Source organism: Psammomys obesus, unplaced genomic scaffold (assembly GCF_907164565.1).
Source record: "Psammomys obesus unplaced genomic scaffold, mPsaObe1.curated_primary_1811, whole genome shotgun sequence".
NCBI lineage: Eukaryota > Metazoa > Chordata > Mammalia > Rodentia > Muridae > Psammomys > Psammomys obesus.
The window spans coordinates 18,683,794-18,706,723 of NW_026595981.1; the positions used below are offsets into that span (position 1 = coordinate 18,683,794).

General features: G+C 47.2%; 1 protein-coding gene across 2 annotated transcripts; it reads left to right on the forward strand.

Annotated features, from left to right (window-relative positions):
• Positions 1–14,950: 14,950 nt before the first annotated feature.
• On the forward strand, positions 14,951–20,727 carry Ankrd40cl (ANKRD40 C-terminal like). 2 transcript variants are annotated; one of them, XM_055619757.1, is made up of 5 exons: positions 14,951–15,090; positions 15,917–16,042; positions 16,257–16,331; positions 17,090–17,265; positions 18,196–20,727. In XM_055619757.1, exons 2-5 carry the CDS (start codon positions 15,982–15,984, stop codon positions 18,340–18,342), a joined length of 459 nt encoding a protein of 152 aa, XP_055475732.1. In that variant the 5' UTR covers positions 14,951–15,090; positions 15,917–15,981; the 3' UTR covers positions 18,343–20,727. The 2 variants fall into 2 exon arrangements, with proteins under 2 accessions (XP_055475732.1, XP_055475733.1); XM_055619758.1 differs by lacking the exon at positions 15,917–16,042.
• The last annotated feature ends 2,203 nt before the right edge of the window (positions 20,728–22,930 follow it).

Genomic DNA, 22,930 nt, shown 5'->3' on the forward strand with positions numbered 1-22,930 from the left:
GCTGGGCCCTCCCGCAGCTGGGCGGCTCTCTTTCCTCCATGCCTCCCACAGAGCCTTGAAATCTGGGACAGCTGAGGCCCTTCCTCCCTATGCCTGCACAGGTGCTTCAGACAGGAAAACCACAGCTCCTATCATCCTCAGAAGAGCGAACAGGAAACGAGGCCCCAGGGCTATCTTTCTCTGCCAGGAATGTCACCATTCCATTCTCTGTGGCTCCGAGTCCGACCCTCCAGATCTCACCACTCCTGTCCAAGGCCACCTCTGAGGTGGCTGGCCTCCCCAACTAGTGCTCAGCTCATCTGTTGCAGCCCACAGTTCCTGCTGGCAGAGGTTTCAAGGCCCCGAAGGTGGTCTGAAGACCCAAGGGGTCAAATAGATTTTTCTGTTTCTAGTTCTGGCTCATGGCTTATTTGATGGCGTGGTTCGCTTGAAACCCGAAAAAGGCATCTTATCTATATGTTCCCAGTCATTCTAGATGCTAGCAACCACACACAAAAATGCACTTTTTGGACGTAATTTTCCAGCCCATGTGTTGCTCCCTATCCTCGGGGCCATCTCTTCTCCATGGAAAGTGGGCAACACCGGGCCCCGGGGAAGGACACTGGTTATTCTGACCTTGTGCAAAGATAAGGCTTAACGGCTCTTTGCTGATCAAGGGCCTCCCCCTCCCCCATACCATTTATTTATTCTTTTAAAAATACTGTGTGTGTGTGTGTGATGTGTAATCTGATGTCTGAAGAGACCAGAGAGGGTGTCAGATCCCTGAGACCTGGAATTACAGCTCTGAGTTACCTATCCTGAGTACTAGGTCCCAGAGGCGGAGCTCCAGTCCTCTGGAAGACTAGCAGGTACCTTTAATCACTGAGCCATCTCTTCAGCCTCCTGTTTATTTATTCTTACTTCATTTTATTTTTCATGCAAGTGATTGAACTCGAGGTCTGGAACGTTCTAAGCATGTGATCACTGCGCCACACCCCCACCTCTGGGTTCTAAAGCTTTCACAATACAGTCTCCTCACGGGTGACACCTAGAAAGAGTTGCTCTTCCTAACCAAGAGCCTGGGTTCTGCATGATGTCTTTCTTTCATTTCAGTTTTCCTTGCAAACCAGTCAGTTCTTGCCTGAGCCTGTCTTATTCTTATAAGGCCTTGTCAGATATTGCCAGTAACAACCTCCCTTGGGTGGAGGAGCAGTTCTCCAGGGAGCAGGTGGAAGGCGTGGAGACACCTTACCTGCTCTGCTGTCTGTGTGTTCAAAACTGACCATGCCCAATAAAGATGGTCTTAATGTCCATCCAGTTCCCGATGTAAGTGCTATAAAAGGCCACTGGGCAGGGCGGCACAGAACGGTCTCTCCCCTGAAGCCCTTCCCACTCCGGGGAGTTCTTTCAGTAAGTGTGCATTTGCTTGACTCACTCCTGTCTGTGTTTCCTTTTCCTTCTTGGGCTTGAGACAATAAGCTGGGAAGCTACTGGCTTGGGTGGCTGTGGTGGCCATTGAATGTCTTTTTTGTCAGTGTACTATTGCTGTGAAGAGACACCATGACCATGGCAACTCTTATTCTCTCTCTATAGATATAGATATAGATATAGATATAGATATTGTTTGTTTGTTTTTTGTTTTGTGTAGCCCTGGCTGTCCTGGAACTTGCTGTATAGGCTGATCTATAGAACTCAGGGATCCACCTGCCTCTGCCTCCCGGAGTGCTGAGATTAAAGGCTTGTGCCACCACTACCTGGCTAGGAATCCACTTAATTGGGTTTGCTTACAGTTCCGAGCTTTAGTTCATTATCATCACGGCAGGAAGCATGGCAGAATGCAGGCAGACATGGTGCTGGAGAGGTAGCTGAGAGCTTTACATCTGGATTTGCAGGCAGCAGGAAAAAAGAGACATGGGCCAGGCTGGAGCATTTGAAACCCCAAAACACTTCCTCCATCAAGGCCACACCTAATCCATCTCAAGTACCACCATGCCCTAAAGACCAAGCATTCAAAGATCTGAGCCTATGACGGCCATTTCTCTACAAACCACCACCGTGTCTGGCCACAGCTCTTCTAGTTAAGGTCATCAAGGTCCAAGAAAAGACCTGTTGCTCTCAAAGAACCCACATAACCCTGCTAACTTCTATTCTGAGCTAAAGTAACATGAACTTATATAAGAGATAAGTTCCCAAATTTCAGTTGCCGGACACTATGTGAGTTTATTTTTCACTTTGAAACAGGAGATACAGCCAGATGGCTCATCGTTAAAGGGACACCCTGCCAAGCCTGATGACCTGAGTCCCACCCCAGAACACACATGGCGAAAGGACGAACCAACTCCTGCAAGCTGTTTTTCTCACCTTCACAGTCACCCCTCCCCCAGGCTGGTACACAAAATCAAAACAAGTAAAACATAATTTTTCTTTTTCTTTTTTTTTTTTGAAACAAAAGACGAATAAGAAAAGCTGACCCATCAGGGCCTTATTGCTTCATCATTAGGGAGATGGAGATTTGCTGCGGCTTTGCCATCGTCAATACTTGGCCTGTGAATGAGATCTGGACCTAAGAATCCAGGCAATTGATAGAAAAGAAAATAATACGAACTTGGCCATGATGGTCACACACAGTAACCCCTCCCTTAATTGGTAAGAGCAATCAGTGCTCTTAACCTCGGAGCCATCTCTCCAGCGCCACCATGCCTGGTTTTTATAAATTTACATCCTGCTGATATATGCCTCAGCTTCATAGTGAGTTCAAGCCACTATGAGCATGTGGACCCTGTGATTAATTCTCCCAGGAGGCTAAATCAGGAGGGTGGTCACAAGTTCAAGGCTACCTTGGCCTACAGAGAGAGTACTAGTCTAGCATGAGCTATAGAGTAAGACCCTACAGAATGTAAAGAGAGAGAGAGAGAGAGAGAGAGAGAGAGAGAGAGAAAACAAACATGCTATCCAGTCAAGGATGACCTTGAATCTCTAATCCTCCTGCTTCCATCTCTTGAGAGCTAGTTTTCACTAAGACTGTTTTTTGTTTGTTTGTTGCTTTAACAATTTATTTTTATTTTATGTGCACTGGTGTTTTGCCTGTATGAATGTCTGTGTGGGAGTATCAGATCTTAGATCTTCGATCTTCCCAGCATGTGGGTGCTGGGAAGTCAACTAGGGCCCTCTGGAAGAGCAGTCAGTGCTCTTAACCGCCGAGCCCTCTCTCCAGCGCCACCCTGCCTGGTTTTTATAAATTTACATCCTGCCTATGGCTGTCCTCAGATGGCATTAGAGCTGTGATGGTCCCGAAGCCTCAGGACATGACTTCCTGGTCCTTACAGAGGAAATCACCAAGCCCTAGAGAGGAGGACTGGCCGGCTCAAGGTAGAGTTTCATGACCTAGAAGGAACATTATGGTGCTCCTTCCATCACAGGGGGCGGAAGGGCTCAGCCATCTGTCTCTGTTCTCCACCCTGCCGCCTTCCACTCTTCCTTGCACGGCGGTTTCCACCCTGTATACTCTGCTGCACACCCCACCCAGGCCCCAGTGACTTGGTTCAGCATCTTTAGATCCGATGTCCTTCCCATACTCCACATCTAGCAGTGGGTGGAACCTCTCACACTGCAGGCTCTGAGGAATAACCCGATCCATCCACCAAACCTTCCCTGTCTCATGAATCGGTGAACAGGGCATTCTCTCAAACGCCCAGTCTGTAAATCCCAGCAACGGCCACGGCGGTCGCCTCCACACAGCCTCCTCGAATCACTTGAATCTCCCACATCGTTCTGCCTCCACCCTGTACCCTGACTCAGTCCAGCCCAGATTCCTGCGTGAGCCTCCTCTCTTATCCCAGTGACCCCCCCATCTCTCCTGGAGCTGGTCCACAAGTGCTTGAGTGTGCCTCTCCAAACCCCAGTCTAATGAAATCGCCGTGGTGCTGAGCGCGCTGCTGGGACGTAAACACATTTCTCGAGGTCACCCATCTGCGCCGTGGCAGGACTGAGGTGCGGGCTTTGGTTTATGAGCCTTCAGAGACCCGTGATTCCACTCCCCATTCCTTGCAGGATAAAGCACCAGAAAGCACAAAGAAAATTCTTCGCATAGCAGAAACCCTCAAAAGAGCGCGGGGCCGGCAACCCCCTTTGCACACACTCAGAATCCTGCAGTGGGGTTGAGCAGCTTTGCTCGCAGGGCCCCAGGGCCCCCCCTCCCCCACACACCTTTTCCGGTCCACCGAGATTCCTGATCCCCAGAGCTTGGTAACCAGGCCGTTTTCACAAGAGAAGCCATGCTTCGGGAGGCTGTTCTTCCAAGGCGATCCTTTCCCAAAGATTCCAGAGGGTCACGACGGTCCACTCTGCCACGAGGGAGCCGCTTTGTGAAAACGAATTGGGTTGAGAGGAGTCTGGGGGTTTGGTCTTTGAGGCTGCCTGGGAGACCCTCCTGTCCAATCCTGTTTCCCCTAGGCACTCCCTCACGCACCTTACTGTAAGATGCATTTCTCTCCATGTTTGTTTGTTTTGAGACAAGGTATCGTCTTACTGCTCAGTCCAGGCTGGTCTTGAACTTACAATCCTGCCTCTACTTCCTGTTATGTCGGTGTGCAGGCAATTCAACCGGCCTGCCCTCAGGGGCCTTTAGGGTCCTGACAACGCCTATGTCGCCACCTGCGCCAGGAACGAGGGATGTAACCCGCCTGCCACCCCATCCCCCACCCCGCTCTCACACTGTTTCTCTCTGACTTTCTTTCCTAGGATCCATCTATCCCCTTCCCTTTCTGCTACGCTCCCACTGTCTGTCTCTCTGTCTCTAATAAACTTCTTTGCATCAGACCTGTTGCACAGTGTATAATTTATGTTACTACACTTTCGTTATTGTTGTTTTTGAGACAGGGTTTCTGTGTGTACCCTTGGCTGTCCTGGACTCACTTTGTAGACCAGGCTGGCCTCGAACTCCGAGAGATCCTCCTGCCTCTGCCTCCTTGAGTGCTAGGATCACAGGCGTTATTACACTTTCTATAATGGGATGATTAGGGTATAGCACTCTGCCCGCCTTAAAGTAGTCCCTTTTACAAGTATCAGCTTACTGCCTACCTGGCCCCTGACCGAAAGGGCAGGACACAGATTAGAAAGTAGAAAAGCAAGGCTGCTGTGTTTCCAGAAAGCTAGGAGGCACTGTCTCAAGAAAGCAAGGCAACACTGTCTCTTTGGGTGTCTCCTCTTTCCACGGAGTACAGGCAAGTGTCTCTCCAGTGCCCCCTCAAGTCTTGAAGAGTGGAGGAATGGGCACCATGCTGGGCGCATCTGTGAGGCAGTGAGCGCTATTCTGCTTTCTCTTGCTTCCCCAACACCATGGAAGGGCTCCCCAAGTCCCGTGCTCGCTCACCAGGAAGCCTCTGCCTCTAGGGTCTAGGAGTCCTCTCCTCTCAGCAGGATTAGTGGATCTGCCCGTCTATCTTTTTTTTTTTCTCCAAATTTGTGTTTATGTACATGAGTGTTCTATCTGCATGTACACCTGCAGGCCAGAAGATTGTATCAGATCTCACTATAGATGGCTGGGAGCCACCATGTGATTGCTGGGACTTGAACTCAGGACCTCTGGAAGAGCTGGCAGCTCTTAACCGCTGAGCCATCTCCCCAGCCCCAAACTAGTGAATCTAAAACAGTGCCTACCAGGTCTGCAAGGAGCAGTTCCAGTGTCTCACATGTTCAGGTTCACAGTATTAGCCACACCCCATTCCTGTCTCCTGTCCTCCTCCGCACGGGCGACCACCAGGGTAACAGTCAAAGCATTTCCTGATGGCCACCTCCCAGCTTAACCTTGGTGATGGCAACATTTCCTAACTGGGCTCCTGCTTCCCTTCCCTCCACGGTCCATCCTTCCTTTGCAGACAGGAACCTTCTGACAGACTCAGAGTGCCTCTCCGTGGTGCCCCTATTGGCTGCTCCTGACAGCTCTTCTTACCCTTGGAATAGAGTTCACCAGATGCGACAGCACCCAAACACACACACACACGCATGCACACACCCTCTCATTCACTCTGTTCTGACCATCTGTTGCTCAAACACATGTTGCATCTCCAGGACTTTGGCACTTTGCACTGACCTGGAACTTTCTTTCCCACCTGTGAGCTTGGCTCAACTCTCCTTGGTTACATAGCAGTTCAGACATGCCAGCAAACCCTTTCCTGTCTACCTCATCAAAGAAGGAACATCATTTGCTCTTTCTTTCTTTCTTTCTTTCTTTCTTTCTTTCTTTCTTTCTTCCTTCCTTCCTTCCTTCCTTCCTTCCTTCCTTCCTTCCTTCCTTCCTTCCTTCTTTCTTTCTTTCTTTCTTTCTTTCTTTCTTTCTTTCTTTTTCTGTAGCCCTTTCCAACATTGGTTTTCTCGCTGGTATCATTATCTCTAAAATGTAAGTGCTGCAAGCATGAATCCTATGCTGGCACACTTCAGTGACTAGAATTGGGCCCGGCACACGGCAAGCATGCCAAACATGCTATCTGGGCAAAAATGGAAGTGTCTCTGACAGACAGAGACACTTGCTGAGGCAGGTCTATTGGGTGGGAGGGAGGGACTTAGAGCACAGGCCCATAGGTCATCATGGTAGGCCACCAAGCTCTCCAGTCACAAGGCCATAGTCCTCTAATGCCCCTCTCTCAGAGTGTACTACCGATTTCTGCTGTCTCCCATATGGACTCTGACCTCGGCCATGAATTTCCTTTGGCTAGGGATATGTTCACAGAGTTCAGAGAGATAAGCTGAGGCCTTATCAGTGCTGGCCCTCTGCCCCACCGTGAGAACATGCCTGGGCATGCTGGCAGCCGAGAAACAGAACATTTGTGGGAAGCAACAGCCAGTTAAAAGCCTTACTGGCAGTCAAAGGAGCCAAGGACCAGCGTGGCTATAACCCAGACAGAAGTAGCCATGCTGCACGCAGGAGCCCAGATCTAGAAGGCCTGGGAGCCAGGCTGTGCTGGGAGGGCTGAGGAGTCTGCCATGAGACTTCAGCTACTGCCTTGAGGCCCAGGGAGACCCTAACACAGGGCCTGGGGAAATGGGGAGGCCTGTGAAGGGGGCAGGAAGAGGAGGCCGACTGTGTGGTCGGAGCTGCTGAGGGGGGTTGAGTCAGGAAAAGTAACTCAGAGGATTCCACTGCTTCCCATTCAGAGCCCTCTCTTACACACCCCTTTTCTCTCCTCAGACCCATTCGGTGCCCCCTACTTCCTGGTACACTTTCTCTTTGCCCTTTACCTGTCTAATGGTCTTAGCATTCCTGTCAAACTTCAAAAGCAGTTCTCAGGGGCCAGAGAGATGACTCAGGGAGTGAGAGCACTTGCCTAGCAAGCAAAAGACCCAAGACTGGGTCCCCAGCTCTCCCAGCTTGGCATGGCTGTCGGGCTGCAACTCCAATGCTGACGGGTGGGGACAGGTGATCCTCAGGGACCCTGTCTCAAGGGACTAAGGCAGAGGGCTATCAAGAAAGCTATCCACTATGCTCCTCTGGCCTCTATATGTGTGTGAGCATTGCCACTTCTGTAAGCGAGTGCACACAAACACACACACACATAAATAAGTGTAACTCAAACAATCAGATGTAGGACTCAATGCAATCATCCACATAAAGATTTAAGCCATTCCTGGCGCAGAGCTCAGTGCCCCCGACCATGGGGAGAAGGCTGGCACAGGGATGGCTCTGGGTAGCCAGCTGCCTACAGGAGGCAGGTTGGAGACTGCCTCTTGGCAACTGCAAATTCAGGAAGTTAAAGGTTGGTGTTTGTTGACTTTGGTTGCTAAGCAGCTACATGCCATGGTGGAGGTGGGGCTAATGTAAAATGGGAAGCCCTTATAGGAGTTCTATAGGGCAAAGGACATGCCTACAATGGGCATGGGGCACTGAGCCTGGGCCCACTGAGAAGCCAGGGCCATCAGAGATGCTGTGTCCCCAGCAGCTAGAATCCAGGGGGCATCAGACCCCGGGGGCAGCAGGACTGACCTCTAGAGTCCTTCCCTGTGGCTCTACCTCAGTCTTATGGGTTCCTGTGCAGCTTAAGAGACCGGTCCTCTAGTTCTTCTTGTGATTCTGTGAACTGCTCGTCACCTTTCCAGAAAATTCTCACAGGCAGAATCAATCGGAATGGTTTTCTGTTGTGTGCAACCAGTAGCTCTCACCCCTCAGAGCGCTGAACACCAGCCCTCGGAAACCTCATCCGTCCACCCCAGCTCCACCCTACACATTGGACAACCCTAGGGTGCTGGAGGGTATGAGTCAGCCTGTACCCAAAGTACCTAGACAACGGTGAAAGGTGTGACAGGCTGACGCTGGAATTGGTAGCCGGGCTTCTTTCCTGGGCGTATCACACCCCTGTGATGTCTCGTAGTGCCTTAGTGTGTCGTCCTGGACACACTAAGTGACGGCAGCAGGGGCGTCCTGTGGGAGCTACGTCTTTATTGCTGAGCTCTGGGGTTGAGAGCGTTGCCTCAGCAAAACCCCAACCGGGCAAGGTGTTCACCTGCCCCACCCCAGCCTCATCCCCTGGGTGTCACAGAACTCGGGGGACAGAGACCAGCATCCCAGAATACCCTACAAGTATCTTCACAGAAACTGGTTTGTCTGGAAAGAGAGGGCCTGAGATAGCCCAACACCCCATTTCCTCTTAAAGGGGCTGAGAGAAGGTTCTGGGGGCAGAAGACACTGAGGCTCAGTCTGAGGCCCAGATGGACCATCGGCCATGGTGGGGGGCATGGCAATGGTGGTCAACAATGTATCTGAAATGGAAAGACATCAGTAAATGATGCTGAGGCCAGAGGCCCTCTTTGTAGATGTCCATTGAAAAAAAAGTAAGTATCCAAAACCAGGATATATCTCCTCGATAGCTAGGACCCCAAGGAGAAGGGGGAAGGGAAAATCTTTTAGACTTCATCAAGGTAACCCCTGGATTTTTCAGAAAATGCTTTCATACCAGCAACGTGGGAAAGGGAGAAATGGAGGTTAAAATTTCTATGGACAGAAAAAGCTCACGTCTTGACCTTGAGGGCCCATGACATCTGCATCCACTATAGGGATCCCACCCAGGAAACTGTCCCCAGAGCCTGCGAACACGAAGGCCAAAGAGACTTTGAAGTCTTGGTAAAACGACTTGCCTTCATTAGGCACCTGGGGTGTGCTGGACAGAATGCTCAAAATGATACCCTGTTCCACACTCACTTGGATAGCGCTCAGGGCCATGCAATGGGAATCATTAGCATTTTGCTGTTGAGGAAAGTGCAGTACAGGGCGTGCTGAGTGAAGGCGTTAGAATGCATGCTTCTTCACAGGCCAGCTCAAATCACGTAAGGTGGCTGCATAGATGGTTTCTGGGAGAGCCAGGAATACAGCTCTGGAGCTTTAAACCCGAAGGTGGTGTTGGGAGAGATGGGAGGTTCCTGGAGGAAGGGATTAACTGAGGCGCAGGTTCTTGGGAGGAACTCAGGAAGGAATAGCGCGACCCCTCGTGGATGTGAGGGGAATGGCAGCGTGGGACTGCCCTGCCCACGTGTAGGAGGGAGGAGTTCAGTGGGGCGCAGAGGAGGTGAGGAGAGGGAGGGGCATTCTGGAAAGACAGAAAGGAAACAGACCTTCACCGAGTGTTTACCCACTAAGTGACTGTCCACATGGATTATTATCTTATTGATACACAGCCGCTCAAGCGGGAGGCCAGTGGAGGAGGAAGGTCTGTCTGGAGACTGCTGAGCTTCATACATTCATGCAGAATGTATGACACCCTCGAGGGTGTCGGTGCTCTGGCTGGAGGCAGCCCCTGGAGCGGCCCAGGTCCTGGGCTTTCCTCTGGAGGCCCATGGTGAATTTTATTGAAGGAAGCCCGCAAGCACATTTTTCTTTCTTCCTTATTTGTGTGTGCGCTTATCTCTATGTAACATGTGAAAGCATGCAGGAGCCCCTGGACGCCAGAAGGGGCATCAGATGCAGCAGAAATGGAGTTTACAGGCTTTTGCGAGCCACGATGTAGGTGCTGGGAACAGAACCCAGGTCCTATGGAAGAGCAGGAGTGTCCTTTGGTTGCTGAGCCGTCTCTGCAGCGCCTGGCCCCTTTGTTTTGTAGACAGGGTTTCTCTGGACCAGGCTGGCCTCCACCCCAGAGATCTGCCTGCCTTTGCCTCCCCGGTGCTGAGTGCTGAGATTAAAGGCTTGTGCCACCAAACCTGGCTCAGGCCGTTTGTAAGACCGACTCTCATGTAGCCCAAACTCACTATGTAACCAAGGATGACCTTAAATTTCTAATCCTACTCCCTCTACTTAAGCCGGAAATACTGAGATTACCTCCAGGATCATGTATCTTTTATTTACTGGATAACTAAATTTTGGGAAGCAAAATATTTTTGCTTATTTAAAAAAAATTGAGTATTTGTAACTTGCTGCTCCCAGGAATTTTATCCTATGATCAAATGTGTTTTTTTCCTCACAAATGCACAACCGCTAAGTGCAATGCTAAGTAAATACTGTCAGTTTAACAGGGTCTAGAGTCACCTTGGGGACAAATCTCTGAGTGTGCCTGTGTGCAAGTTTCTAGATTGGGTTAAAATGGGTGGAGGCCCCAGAGTGAAAAGGAGAAAGCTGAGCGCCAGCGTTCTCTCTCTGCTTCCTGACTGTGGACAGTGTGAGCAGCTGCCTCCTGCTCTCACAGTCATGTCTTCCCACCATGATGGACATGGACATGACCCGGAACTCACTGCAATAACCTTTCCTTCCTTAAGTTGCTTTTGACAGTTTTCTTTTTATGTGTGTCTGTGTGACAGCAATAAAAAAAAAAAAAAAAAGTAACTACTACATTAAGATGAGAAAATACAAGCCAAGCATGGTGGTGCATGCTTTTGATCCTTGCACCAGAGAGACAGTAGCAGGAAGAAGTTCGAGGCCAGCCTGGTCTATCTAGCAAGTTCCAAGACAACCAAAGCCTGACTCAAAAAAAAAAAAAGGCTTAAGATGTGCCCCACATACATAGTTTAAACCAACTGATGTGGGGCTGGAGATGGCTGTGTATAGAGAGGACCCCAGCTGGATCCTAGAACACACATGGTGGAAGGAGAGAATACACTCCCTCAAGTTGTCCTCTCTCTCACACACACAATTTTAAAAATTAAGAAAAAACAAGTAATGTTAAAAAAAATAGTACACCCTGAAAGTGTTCATGGCACGAATGTCTCACTCAGATGATGAGCCTTCTAATTTAGGACGTTTTCAGAAAGATCCTTTGATTGTAATTATCTTTGAAGATCTTAGCAATAAAATTTTGTGACTAAAAGCGACAGGAATGAAATCTTGGTGAGGAAGTGGTGACTGTCAGGGTGTCAGTGACACAGCAGAACAGCGGTTACTTTGAAAAGTTTGACAGTTCCTGAAAACATTAAACATAAGAATGATTCTGAACCCAAAATGCAATTCACACACACACACACAGGAATAGCCACAACCCTGTGAATGCACTTGAAATAAAGTCTGAACACTTTGAATGGGCCAGTGTGGGCTGGAGGGCTAGCTCAAGGTAGAATGCTTGCCCAGCATGCTCCAAGTTTGAAAAGAAAGACAGGTCCCGAGTTCAATTCCCAGCAACCACATGGTGGTTCACAACCATCTACAGTGAGATCTGGCGCCCTCTTTTGGTGTGCAGGTGTACATGCAGACAGAACATTGTATACATAATACATGTTTACAAAAAAAAAAAAAAAAAAAAAAAAAAGACACCCTCAAAAAGAACAAGAAAACAAGATACAGAAACAGCTTCCATGGTGCTCCGTCATCAGTGCAGGCTCGGGCACACCTTCTTTCAGTCCAGTGATCTCATGCCTAACAATTTTCCTGAAGACTTACATGGGTGTTTAGAAGTGTCTGGAAATGTGAATTTCAATGAGCAATCAGGCAGAAACCGCTGTAGCCACACCCTGAAATACTCTGGTGCATAAAAGAACCTACAATTCTCTCCCAGGGCTGGTAGTGCTCCTCCGTGGAGGGAATTTGACAAGCCTGTGTATAAATTTTTTATACTGAGTCTATTGGGGTTTTTTTTGTGTGTGTAAAGGCCAGAGGGGACTCAAATGTTGTCTAATTGGCTCAGTTTCATACCCTAAGATACGGTTTTTGTCTTGTCTTTACTGTCACTGGGACAAAATACCTGAGATGAACAACCGAGGAAACATTTCTCTTGGCCTCCGGTTCCAGAGGCCAAGTCCGCGTTCTTTGGTGCCACCCCTGTGGGGCTGTTGACGCACAACAGCAAGCGGAGGGCAAAGCTGTTCTCATGGCAGCCAGGAAGCCCAGGAGAGACCTGCCCTCTCATCTCAGTGATCCACTTCCTCCAACTAGGCCTCACTGCCTAGTTAGCACTCTTACGGCCCAATAACCTCTCAATGGCACCACCAGCTGAAGCAATGGGCCTTTTGCCGGGAGATTTCACATCCGAACCCCAGCAAGCTAACATTTTCCTGGAGCAAGTAGCCGGGGCCCCAACCCCATAGTGTTTATCAGATATGAAACTGTTTTGGTCTCAGACTCACTCTAGAGGCTTTAGGGCTCAGTGGTCTCATCACACCACTGGACCTTTTAGGAGCACCAGGGCTCCCCAGTTGTCTTTACCACACCTTGTGGTTATGCAGAAGGCTGTGAGGCTGCTTACCACTTAACCTCCATAACTTCCTCAGTCATTAGAAAACATTCCCCCAACCAACAGTTAAAGCAACAGCAGGGCTGGAGGCAGAGCTGTTGCTCGAGTGCTTACTCGGTGTGCAGGAGGCCTGGGTTCAATCTTCAGCACCACCTAACTCGGCTGTGGTGGTGCGCCCCTGCAATTCCAGCACGCGGTGGCTGGAGGCAAGGGAGTCACAAGCTCAAGGTCATTCTCAATTACATAGGGAGCTGGAGGCCAGCCTGGGACACACGGCATAAAAATAGGGATAACAGTAACAGCTTACAGAGGCAAAATCCTGGTATGAGAACATCCTGAAAACATTTTATTATTGTTGATAGAAGCACGAGGGGGAGGGGGCACATGTTCCAAAAGTAACTTAGAGCAGTCAGTTATTGCCTTCCACATTTCTGTGGGTTCGTAAGCTGGAGCTCAGGATGTAGGTTTGCACAAGCATCTACACTGATAAAACCACCTTGCTGCCACTTACATGTATGTGTATGTGTGCATGCTCACGCTCTACGGTGCACATGCTGACTTTTGCCTGCCCCGAAGACACTGCTTTTATTATAGTATATACCCTATGTTATACAACCTGGCTTTGGATAGGGGCGGGCATCAGTAGAGCATCTTCTGCCTTCCGAGGCTGACTGGCGCAAACATTCTTGAAAGACCAGTATAGAAAAAAGGGCAGCCATTGCCAATGCACTACCAAAAGGACTCTCCTGGGCTGGGAGTCTCAGGGAACAATTTAGTGGAGTTGGTTCTCTCCTTCCATCCTTGGCTGGGTTCAAGAAGTTGAACTCAGGCGGTAGGCGTGGTGGCACCAACTGACCCATGCCCCCTGCCCTTAGTATAGTTCTCAATAAAAAAAATTTACATGGGGAAAAAAAAACAACAGGAAAAATGTCAGAAAATAAAAGCTATGAAGGGTATATAGCTCTCCTGGCTTTGGTAATTACAGTATCATCTTCTATAATTAAACCTATGTCATCTTAGCATGAGCTAGACAGGACACCTGTGGGCAGGGAAGATACGGGGAGGTATGAACAGAAAAGTGGGTGCTGTGGGGTGACTGAGCGCATGCACATACAGGCTGAGTGAATGAACTAGTAGGTATGTGATGGGGTGAGTAGATTCCCCCTCAATGTGCCAGCTGCAGCCCCCCCCCCCCCCCCCAGCCTGTTTCAACACGTAGGATGATTCAAGTTGCCTGTTTATGGCTCCCCACACCCCGGTCAAAGGACATTTCCATATCCTCGATCAGGTGGGGTCAGGCAGACCTACCTCCTCCAGTCTTTTAAGCCCACCTTCCTCCATCCCTGGGGAGGCAGCCATGTCACCCAAGTCTATTGCCAGCCCTTGTCTTGCAGGTCATGTGACTGTCAGTTTCCTTAACTAAGCAATCTGGCCAAATTAGTGACTCTCAACTGTTGCTGTTCATTACAATCTGAGGACTTTAACCACTCCAGTGTCTACAGCACCTCAGATCACTTATCTCCTTGTAGGGTGGCCAGGCAGCCAGTTTTCTCCAGGTGTGCATATGATCTATGACCTCTAGGTTCCTCTAGTGTTTGGAGGCTGAAGACCACTCAGGTCCCTAGATGCCCCCCCCCCCCCCGCTGTCTTCTGTCACAGGAATTTTAAATATGAACTACCCATACATACGGTCCCAGCCTATGCCCCTCCTGCCTTGCAGCCTGCTTTTAAGAGTCTGGGACAGCAGCCTCACTGGGGACTTTGCCCAGACTCCCCATTTACTAAGTCTCCCATCCTTAGGCTTCACTAAGCCTACCCTTTGCACTTTGATGCTTCTAACCAAGGGATCACATTCACAAGACAGCCCAGGTACGGCTGGGGCTTCTGGCTTCTTTCTAGAGGAAGGGGCTGGGAGAGAGAGGGAATGTTCAATCCCAGGTCTTTGTTTTCGAGACAGGATTTGGCTGTCCTGGACTCCCTTTGTAGACCAGGATGGCCTTGAACTCGCAGAGATACACCTGCCTCTGCCTCCCAGATTACAGGTGTGCATCACCACACCCAGCTCAATCCCAGGAATTAAGGATTTGGCATTTAACCCGTGTAGATCAACAAATCTTTTCAAAGACGACCTCATAGTGGTGGAGGTCCTGAGGCACCTGGCTGGTTACTGCTACTCAGACCAGAGCAAAGGGCTCCATTCCCGTCCTGCATTGCATCCAAGGGCAACAGCCTAGGAGGGAGTGAGAAGCCTTGAACTTTAGTCTCTGCCTTCAATTGCAGCGTACTATAAATCACATGGCACACCTAAGCCTGTGTACTTAGCAATAAACACGATCTTGTCCACTTTATAGGTAACAGAACATACAATCTTACTGCCCATACTGGTGTTGAGGTGCTAGAAAACACTTTCATTGGGAGCTGGTATATAACGTGAGGGGCCTGTGAGCTGTCATGGAGGAGAAGCTGGCAGGTGAGTCTGACTCCTGTTGGCAACACAGCCCTCAAGGGGAATAGTGGCGGAGGGTAGTTGGGGAAGTGGTGGCTACTGGTGTAGGCAGTGGGCCAGTCATGAACAGGCAACTGGCACAGGGCTCTCTCCCAGGACCAGTTATACAAACACAAGCAGCAGCCAGCAGTGCCTGGTACTAACTGGTGCTAGGCCGACCTCCTGAGCATTCCTTTTTCTGCTCACCATCCTGTGAGCTAGGGTTTATTAACCTCATTTTCCTGGTCAGAAAACAGTGGGTACACAGCTCTCCCAAGGTGCCAAAGGAAGGATTCACCACCCAGTTACGTTTGGAAAAGTTCCTGGATGAGTTAGCAGATACACAAACCCATCATTCCACTTACAAACTAATGTGTGAGACACTGCTTTGGACAGATGCCGCAGCCTCCTGGGCACAGGGCTATCTCCTTGGCAGAGGCTGGAAGGGCAGACAAACTTCACCAATCCCTGTGTGGCTGAGGAAAGACATGCTGCTGTGTGAGGAGGGGTTGTGCTGGGCTTGAAATTACTCATCTCAACTTCTACACGGCCAAGTACCGTGCTCTCTGCCTTTCCTCACCTCACCTGGGCACCACTGCAATCTCCCCCTTACTGCCTTCTGCCTCTTCTACTGTCCATTCAATTCCAAAGACTTATTCATCTCTGGAGTTTTGCTATTGATCTGTGGTGTTGGAGATCAAACCCGGAGCCTCAGGCATGACAGGCAAGTACTGTACCACTGAGTGATATCCTTAGCCCTACAAGGGTCTTAAGGATGATTTTAATACTACTTTTCCTTCCTATTGGTCAGAAAGTTTCTCTGCATAAGTGGACCTTTCTGCTGGGTAGCTTCGGTAAAGACTTGGAAACAAAACAATGCATATCAAAAATACCAGCAGAAACTTAAGAGCACAGATTGTAAATACTTCTTTCCCAGGTGAGTCAACACACTTTTAGAATACAGACCTGGCTTCCTTTCATGATTTAGCTATTAAGAAAAGCCACCTAAAACTGAAACCATGGCTCATGGGATAGCCACTTGCCACACAAGCCTAAGATCTGAGTGCAATCCTCAGAGCTTCACACATGCACCATTGCACGTCCCACTCAGAAATAAAGCTTTTATTTCTACCTCTTTCCTTCTCTCCCAGGTGAAAGTCAACAGGGCACGAATCCACACTTGCCAACTGACCAACGTGATGGCAAACCCAACATTACCAGTCTAGGTAAGGACTAGCTCACCATGTGGCCCATGCTGTTCTTCAGAGAGTGTATTGACAAGAGAGTGAATCCTCACAGCTCTTAAGGGACGCTGTAAGGATCAAACCCAGTGAAACACACCCCTCTAACTTTTCTTCATGCCAATACCCGAAATATCCATGTGTACTTACAGGCAGTGCTCTTAATCACTGAGGCATCTCTCCAGCCCTCTACTGCATATTTCACATCTCTTACTGAAGTGTAGCTCAGGGTAGAGTGCTGGCCCTACAGGCATTTACTGCTATGGACTTAATTCCCACCTCCGAGACAGGAAGAAGCTTGGCGCAGCCTGCAGAATGAGGAAGCAGAGTCTTGAGTTTAAGTCATGTCTGGGCTATACAGTGAGACCTGTTTCCAAAGGCAAATAGCTGGAGAGATGGCTCAGGAAGCTTAGGTGCTCATTGCTCTTCCAGTTTGGTTCCCACCTGGCAGCTCACAACTGCCTCACTCCAGCTCCAGAGGCCCCCACTTTTTGTCCACAGGCGCCTGCACACACAGAAGTCTTTCTCAGACAAGCAAAAACACACCAGCTGCTTATAGCAGACCTGATGGGGGCACATCTCAATCGGGCCAGCACTTGCCAGTTTCAGCTCAGAATTTATCCAAAAGCTTCAAGTCTACTTATAGTTCAGTTTTTAGGATCATCTTTGCTGTGATAAATGTCGGCAATCTTTAAAATGGGCATTTTATCTATTAAAAACTGTTTGAATTTATGGGTGATCAGAACTGGTGCTTAAAGTAAGAATTCAAAACGCCAAAGAAAACGACTTCATTGAAATTGAACTGCACAGACAAGCATTGAGTTACCAGAACCTACTACAAGTGAGCTGTGGTGAACTAGGGATTCTACCAGAACAAGTGGAGAAGATGAGGAAGCTGCCAAACACACTGCTCAGAAAGGTAGGTCACACACCACCAACACACAATTCGGGTGGGAGGAATTATGTTCCCAAAGCCAACCATTCAGATTTTATGTTCAAAGTACAAAATTCAAGACGGTGGACACTGCTAGCGGAACCACAAAGCAGCTGGGTCACTTTCAATCAGACACTTCTGCTCAATCCACAGAAATTACTTTTCTTTGAATTTTTTTCCCTAGGTTGAAAATGTAGATCTCAAGTTTTAATATCAGACTTCATTCCTTAAGTCCCCCTCCCCCCCAAGCTGGACATGGTAGCACACACCTTTAACTCTAGCACTTGGGAGGTAGAGGCAGGTGAATCTCTATCTGAGTTCTAGGACAAAAATCAACCAACCAGCCAACCAAACAACAAAAAAAGCTATAAAATGACTGTCATTTTTTAAATGTCTTAGTCATTGATAAGATTCTTTGTAAACTACCATTAAGTCACAAAATAATCATACATTCCAGATATCTTTGACATAAAAAAATAAATTTATGCTGGGCATGGCAGTACACATCTTGATAATCACAACCCCTGCAGAAGCAGAGGTAGACAGATCTGAGTTCCAGGCACAGAGAGACCTGTTTAAAAACAAAACGAAAAAAAAAACCCACGAAAACTAATTTAGCCGGGAGGGGTGGTACAGCCTGTAATCCCAACACTCAAAGGAGACAGAGGCAGGCAGGTCACTGTGAGGCCAGCCTGGTCCACAGAAGTCCAGGAGAGCCAAGGCTACACAGAGAAACCCTGTCTCAAAAACAAAACAAAACAAACAAACAACAACAAAAACAAACCAAATTCAACTACTAACAGTTTACCATGGAGAGACCAAAGCAAGCCTGAAGTGGCTGTCTATAGTAGTAAATCTTATTTCAGTGATTGCACACAGTATTCTTAAATCATTAAATCTCTCCCCATCATGTAGGACAAAGACATTCAAAGACTCCAGGACTTTCAGGAGATAGAGCTCCTCTTGGTGAAGAGTGGAAACTCTGAACGGACTCAACACACAGCATCACCTCTGACAGAGAGACCCTGCTACAACAGTGATGCAGCAAAATTGACTTATTAGCTCCAGATTGAGAAGGTTTTGGAATCATTTTGTCAATTAATAAGGCATAGGCCATGTGACAATTTGGCTAACCACAGTTGAACTCTGGAAAGTTTCCTCCTCTGCAACCTTTCTGAGTAGGAACTGTTTGACAGTTACAACTGTGGTATCCACGTAAGGCCAAGTTGATTCTGAAGCGCTGAAGCACAATACTGACATTCTACTTCTGTGCCCAGCTCCACTTTCCTATACAGTGGGAGAACTTATGAACGGAGTAAACAACTAACTTCTCCAGGTGAGACTCACAACAGCAGCTCACATCACTGCAGCTGGCGGCAGCTTCATCAGCTTCTCAGCCTAGTCTTCTGAAGCCCACTTTTAAGTAGACAGCCGTGTCATGTCGTTATAAGCCCTCAGCTGTAACTTGCCCGTGTTCACTCACACATTCCTCTTGCTATTCCTTGAATGTCAAGTCACCTCCAATCCTTACAGGATGAGTTTAATTAAAACATCAAGGCTCCTCATGAACCAACAAATTCCACCTGCATTCCCAGCAGCTGAGTTTTGAGGGAAGAGAAAAGACACACAGGACGAGCACAGTGGCACAAGCCTTTAATCCCAGCACTCAGGGGAGCAGATCACTGAGTTCAAGGACACCCTGGTCTACAGAGTGAGTCCAGAGAGCCACGGCTACAGAGAAACCCTGTCCGAAAACCAAGCCCTGCCCCAAAGACACAGAGTAGGCATTACCCAATTGTCAGAGGAAAATGGTTTATTATAGCAATGAAGTATGATTCATATTGGAATGAGCCTCCACCTGCAATGGGCTTGGTAGCTAGGACTCTAATGGAAGGAGCACTCTCCTGACAGTGCTTTTAAAGCATGCCAGCTCCAGTGTTCCAGCAGTACCTGATTATGACTGGTCAGGATGATTAAGTGACAATTCCCCTAATTGTGTTTCCCCTTCAACAGTAAGGAAAATTTAGTAAGAAGCTAAAGGACAGTTAATCGCTAGAAATCACCACTTGCAGAACGTGGAAGATTGTTTTAAAATTAATAAATTTAATTGAAAAACAAATTAGTCAGGAAAGTACTGTTATCCTCTATTCTAATGGCAAAACCTATGAAGGTGTTATCCAGTGGCTACTTAACAGTTCAGACAATAATCCAATCACAAAGCTAACTAGCAAATTCTTACCTGCTCTAATAAGCACACTACTCCAAACAAAATAGGGGTGGGGATAGGGGTGGAGCATGGTGCCTACCAGCCCAGAGGGCTTTAGACACTCTGCGCAGCTGAGGGATAATCCTGAACCTCCCACATGCCAGCATCACAGATGTGCAGACTCTTTTCTGTAAGTCCCAAGGCAAACCCTGAGAGCTTCAAGCAGCAGCACAATTAGTTTTACGTCATAACTTGAATGTAAAGACAACCCCTGCACAACTAACAACTCCACTAAATAATTCCCAAATTGTAGTAAGTGAAATGAACCAAGCAGCAGAACGTTAGAACATACCTGGGTTAGAAAATTATCAACACTCTTGACTCCTAGCTGCATGCAGCAAGCTGCGTGCTTACAATGATGAAGACTGGAGGACAACGCACTTCCTTTTGTGCTCTTGTCAGCTAGTGGAAGAAGTCCTGCTGCAGCCCACTGCCGCACTGAGGAAGAGGGCATTATCGGCATGCATGTAAGCTCAGACACCAGCTCACCTCAAACGGACTGAGTTTCACCTGAGTAGAATGTGGTGGAAAAGGACTGAGAGAAAGTAATGCTTGGCTATGTGAGCCTACACATCTGCTGGTGCCCTTCAAGTCCTAGCCCCTTTTTCTTAAAGAGTAAACGTCTTTGTTAAAACTTCATGGTATTTAAATCTTCCTTGGAAAACTGTTTAGGAGTACCCATTCCCCGGCTGCGCCTAAACAAAAGATAACACACAGCGTGTGGCACATTCATCACGCAAGCAATTTGGGAGAAAGAGTCCCAACTCCCACAGCAGTCGGGTTACAGTGAGAACAGCTCAAGAATGAAAGGAGACTGTGTTGTATCTTTTAAATCTGTCATGCATTGAGGTTAACTAAGTTTACCAGTCACTGCCTACACCAAGACCTTTTCCCACTTAAGAAAATTTTATTAAGAAATAGTATATACACAAAAGCACACAAACATACAGTTCAAAAAGAAAAAAGCTTGAGAAAGAGCAGTAGCCATTTCTCTAAAACCCCTTTGCCCTCCAAGGTCATTCTCAAAGTAGCAGCTAACCATGATCTATATGTCAACTGTTTCCTTCATTTACCATGTATTTTTAACAGCCTGTTTTGACCTTTACCGAAGTGAATCTTAATAGATAGATTCTTCTGTGGCTTGCTTTTAAGGGACATATTAAAATCGTCATCCATGGTCACATGTGGAGCTGAAGTTCACTTTCACGCCTGTGGAATTCCGTGGTGGGGATGTGTCATACTAGTTATCCAACACAAATGCTGATGGGATCTTCCCAGGGCCTTCTCTTCTTCATTATACAAGATGACATAAGACATTTGTTCATCCTTCTGGCAACAAGTAAGAGCTTCTCAAGAGTATGTACCTAGGGCTGAGTTCCAACACACTTAGCTGTGCCGAACTGTTTCCAAAGTTGCTCCTAAACAAACCTGTTGACAGACAACTGATCTACTTGGGATAGCTAAGGGGAAGAAATAGATCAACTGTGAAAATCTAGAAATGCATTTTAATAGAAAATCCATAATTGACACAATGAAAATGCCATTTACTGTTTCAACTAGGTTACTTGAAACGTACTTTTTGAAAACATATTCAACTTCAAAGTGCTGTGGCCTACATCTCAAAATAAATGTTTCCAAATATAGTAACTGAAAATGGCAAATTCAGATCATATATGATGAACACCATCATATATAAAAAGACATCTATGTATATCTTATATTCCCACCTCCTACTTCTGCCCCTTCCCCAGTACTTAGAAAAACAGGCAACATCAGGATCTCCTAGAGAGGAGCAGACAGTCAGGAGTAAATGAAAACAGATCACTAAACACTTCAGCCATTGCTTTTAAACCAAGAATAAGCATTACAATTGTAATTACCAAACAAGTTAAAATGCAGAGCCATCCTGTGTCCTTTCACAAGCAAAGAGAAACCAGTCAGAAACACAAGCTTGAAAACCAACCCTGAACGAAGTGTTACGCATAGAATGTTTTATGCATATAAAAGGTATTGAAGGCATACTCACATCACTCATATACAAACAAAATAGATGTGAACTCAAAAAACAAAACAAAAAAAACCCCAAAAAACTTCCACCATAAAAATTTCAGTTTGTACAGCTCTAAAATCTTTAATAAGGTGGCTCAATTCAAAGGGTATGTGAGCCAAGTGTTCTCAGACCTTGGAATGACCTTTAGTCCCCTTCTGTGACATGATCTATATTCTTAAGGTGAGAAATGTTCTGGAAGAAACTAAGTGAAAAACCATGAACAATTTAACAGCTCATGATTACAAAGGTACAAAAGTGGTTTCAAATCCAACTGAAGTATAGCTGGAATATGCTGTAGAGGCCATCTCTCTAGTCTGTCTACACTCTATAGGAGACGCCTAACAGCAGGCTCCAGTTCTCTGCCCTCTTTATAAAGTAAAGAGACCTCAGTCGGAGAAGTAACTACTGATTAAAAGCTCACTGAGTTTTACAACAAGCTACTTAGAGAACTTCCTCTTTCTGAAACATGGGTTACATAGCATAAATGAGACTTGCTTGAAAACACAGAAGAGTAGACATGCACACACACACACACATCCACACATATGCACTTGTGCAATGCCCCCATTCACACAGACAGGATTAGCTACAGTTATGATTATTACTGGAGATGGGTCACCACAGATTGATTATACTCTTATACTTCCATGTGGTGAAAATTTCCAAAATAAAAAAATATTTTAAAAAATACCAACTAACTGCTTGCTGTTTTCAAAATTAAGAGTGGCTCTCCACAGAGACGTGACACATACACAGTACTCTCTCACACCAAATGACAGCTATTTCGTCTACAAAACAGAAATAAATTACTTATAGTTAAGTTAGTACCTAGTCTCAATACCTCACACGCTACAGAGCAAGCTTTCTCAAATCCTGTATCTGCATTAATAGATCTAAATGTCCAGAGGACACCTTTTCACAGCAGCCCAATTTGCCGTACTTCATTTAAATTCACCGTTGAGTCTAGAGAAGGCATAAAAAGCAATCTAGCATTTAATACTTGAGAAGATTTCTTACGTTATGTTGTTCTTAATACAACAATGTCATCAAGTTACACACTACACAAAGCAGAGCCTATCACTGAGTGGCTTTGTGTTTTGTCAGACTGTTGTTGACAATTACCTTAATCTTTACCTGTTCTCATCTCTCACAACTTCAGAGACAGCCTCCCCTCCTACATCTCTAGATCAGCCAGAGAAGCCAGGAAGGTTCTGTCCCCATTCACTTTTTCTCATCTAGAGCTTCTGTTCATGATTCGTCCAAGTTTGGTAGGGTATTTTACTTATAAATTCTGTAACGACCCACAACACACACTAGACAGAAGGAGCACAGCG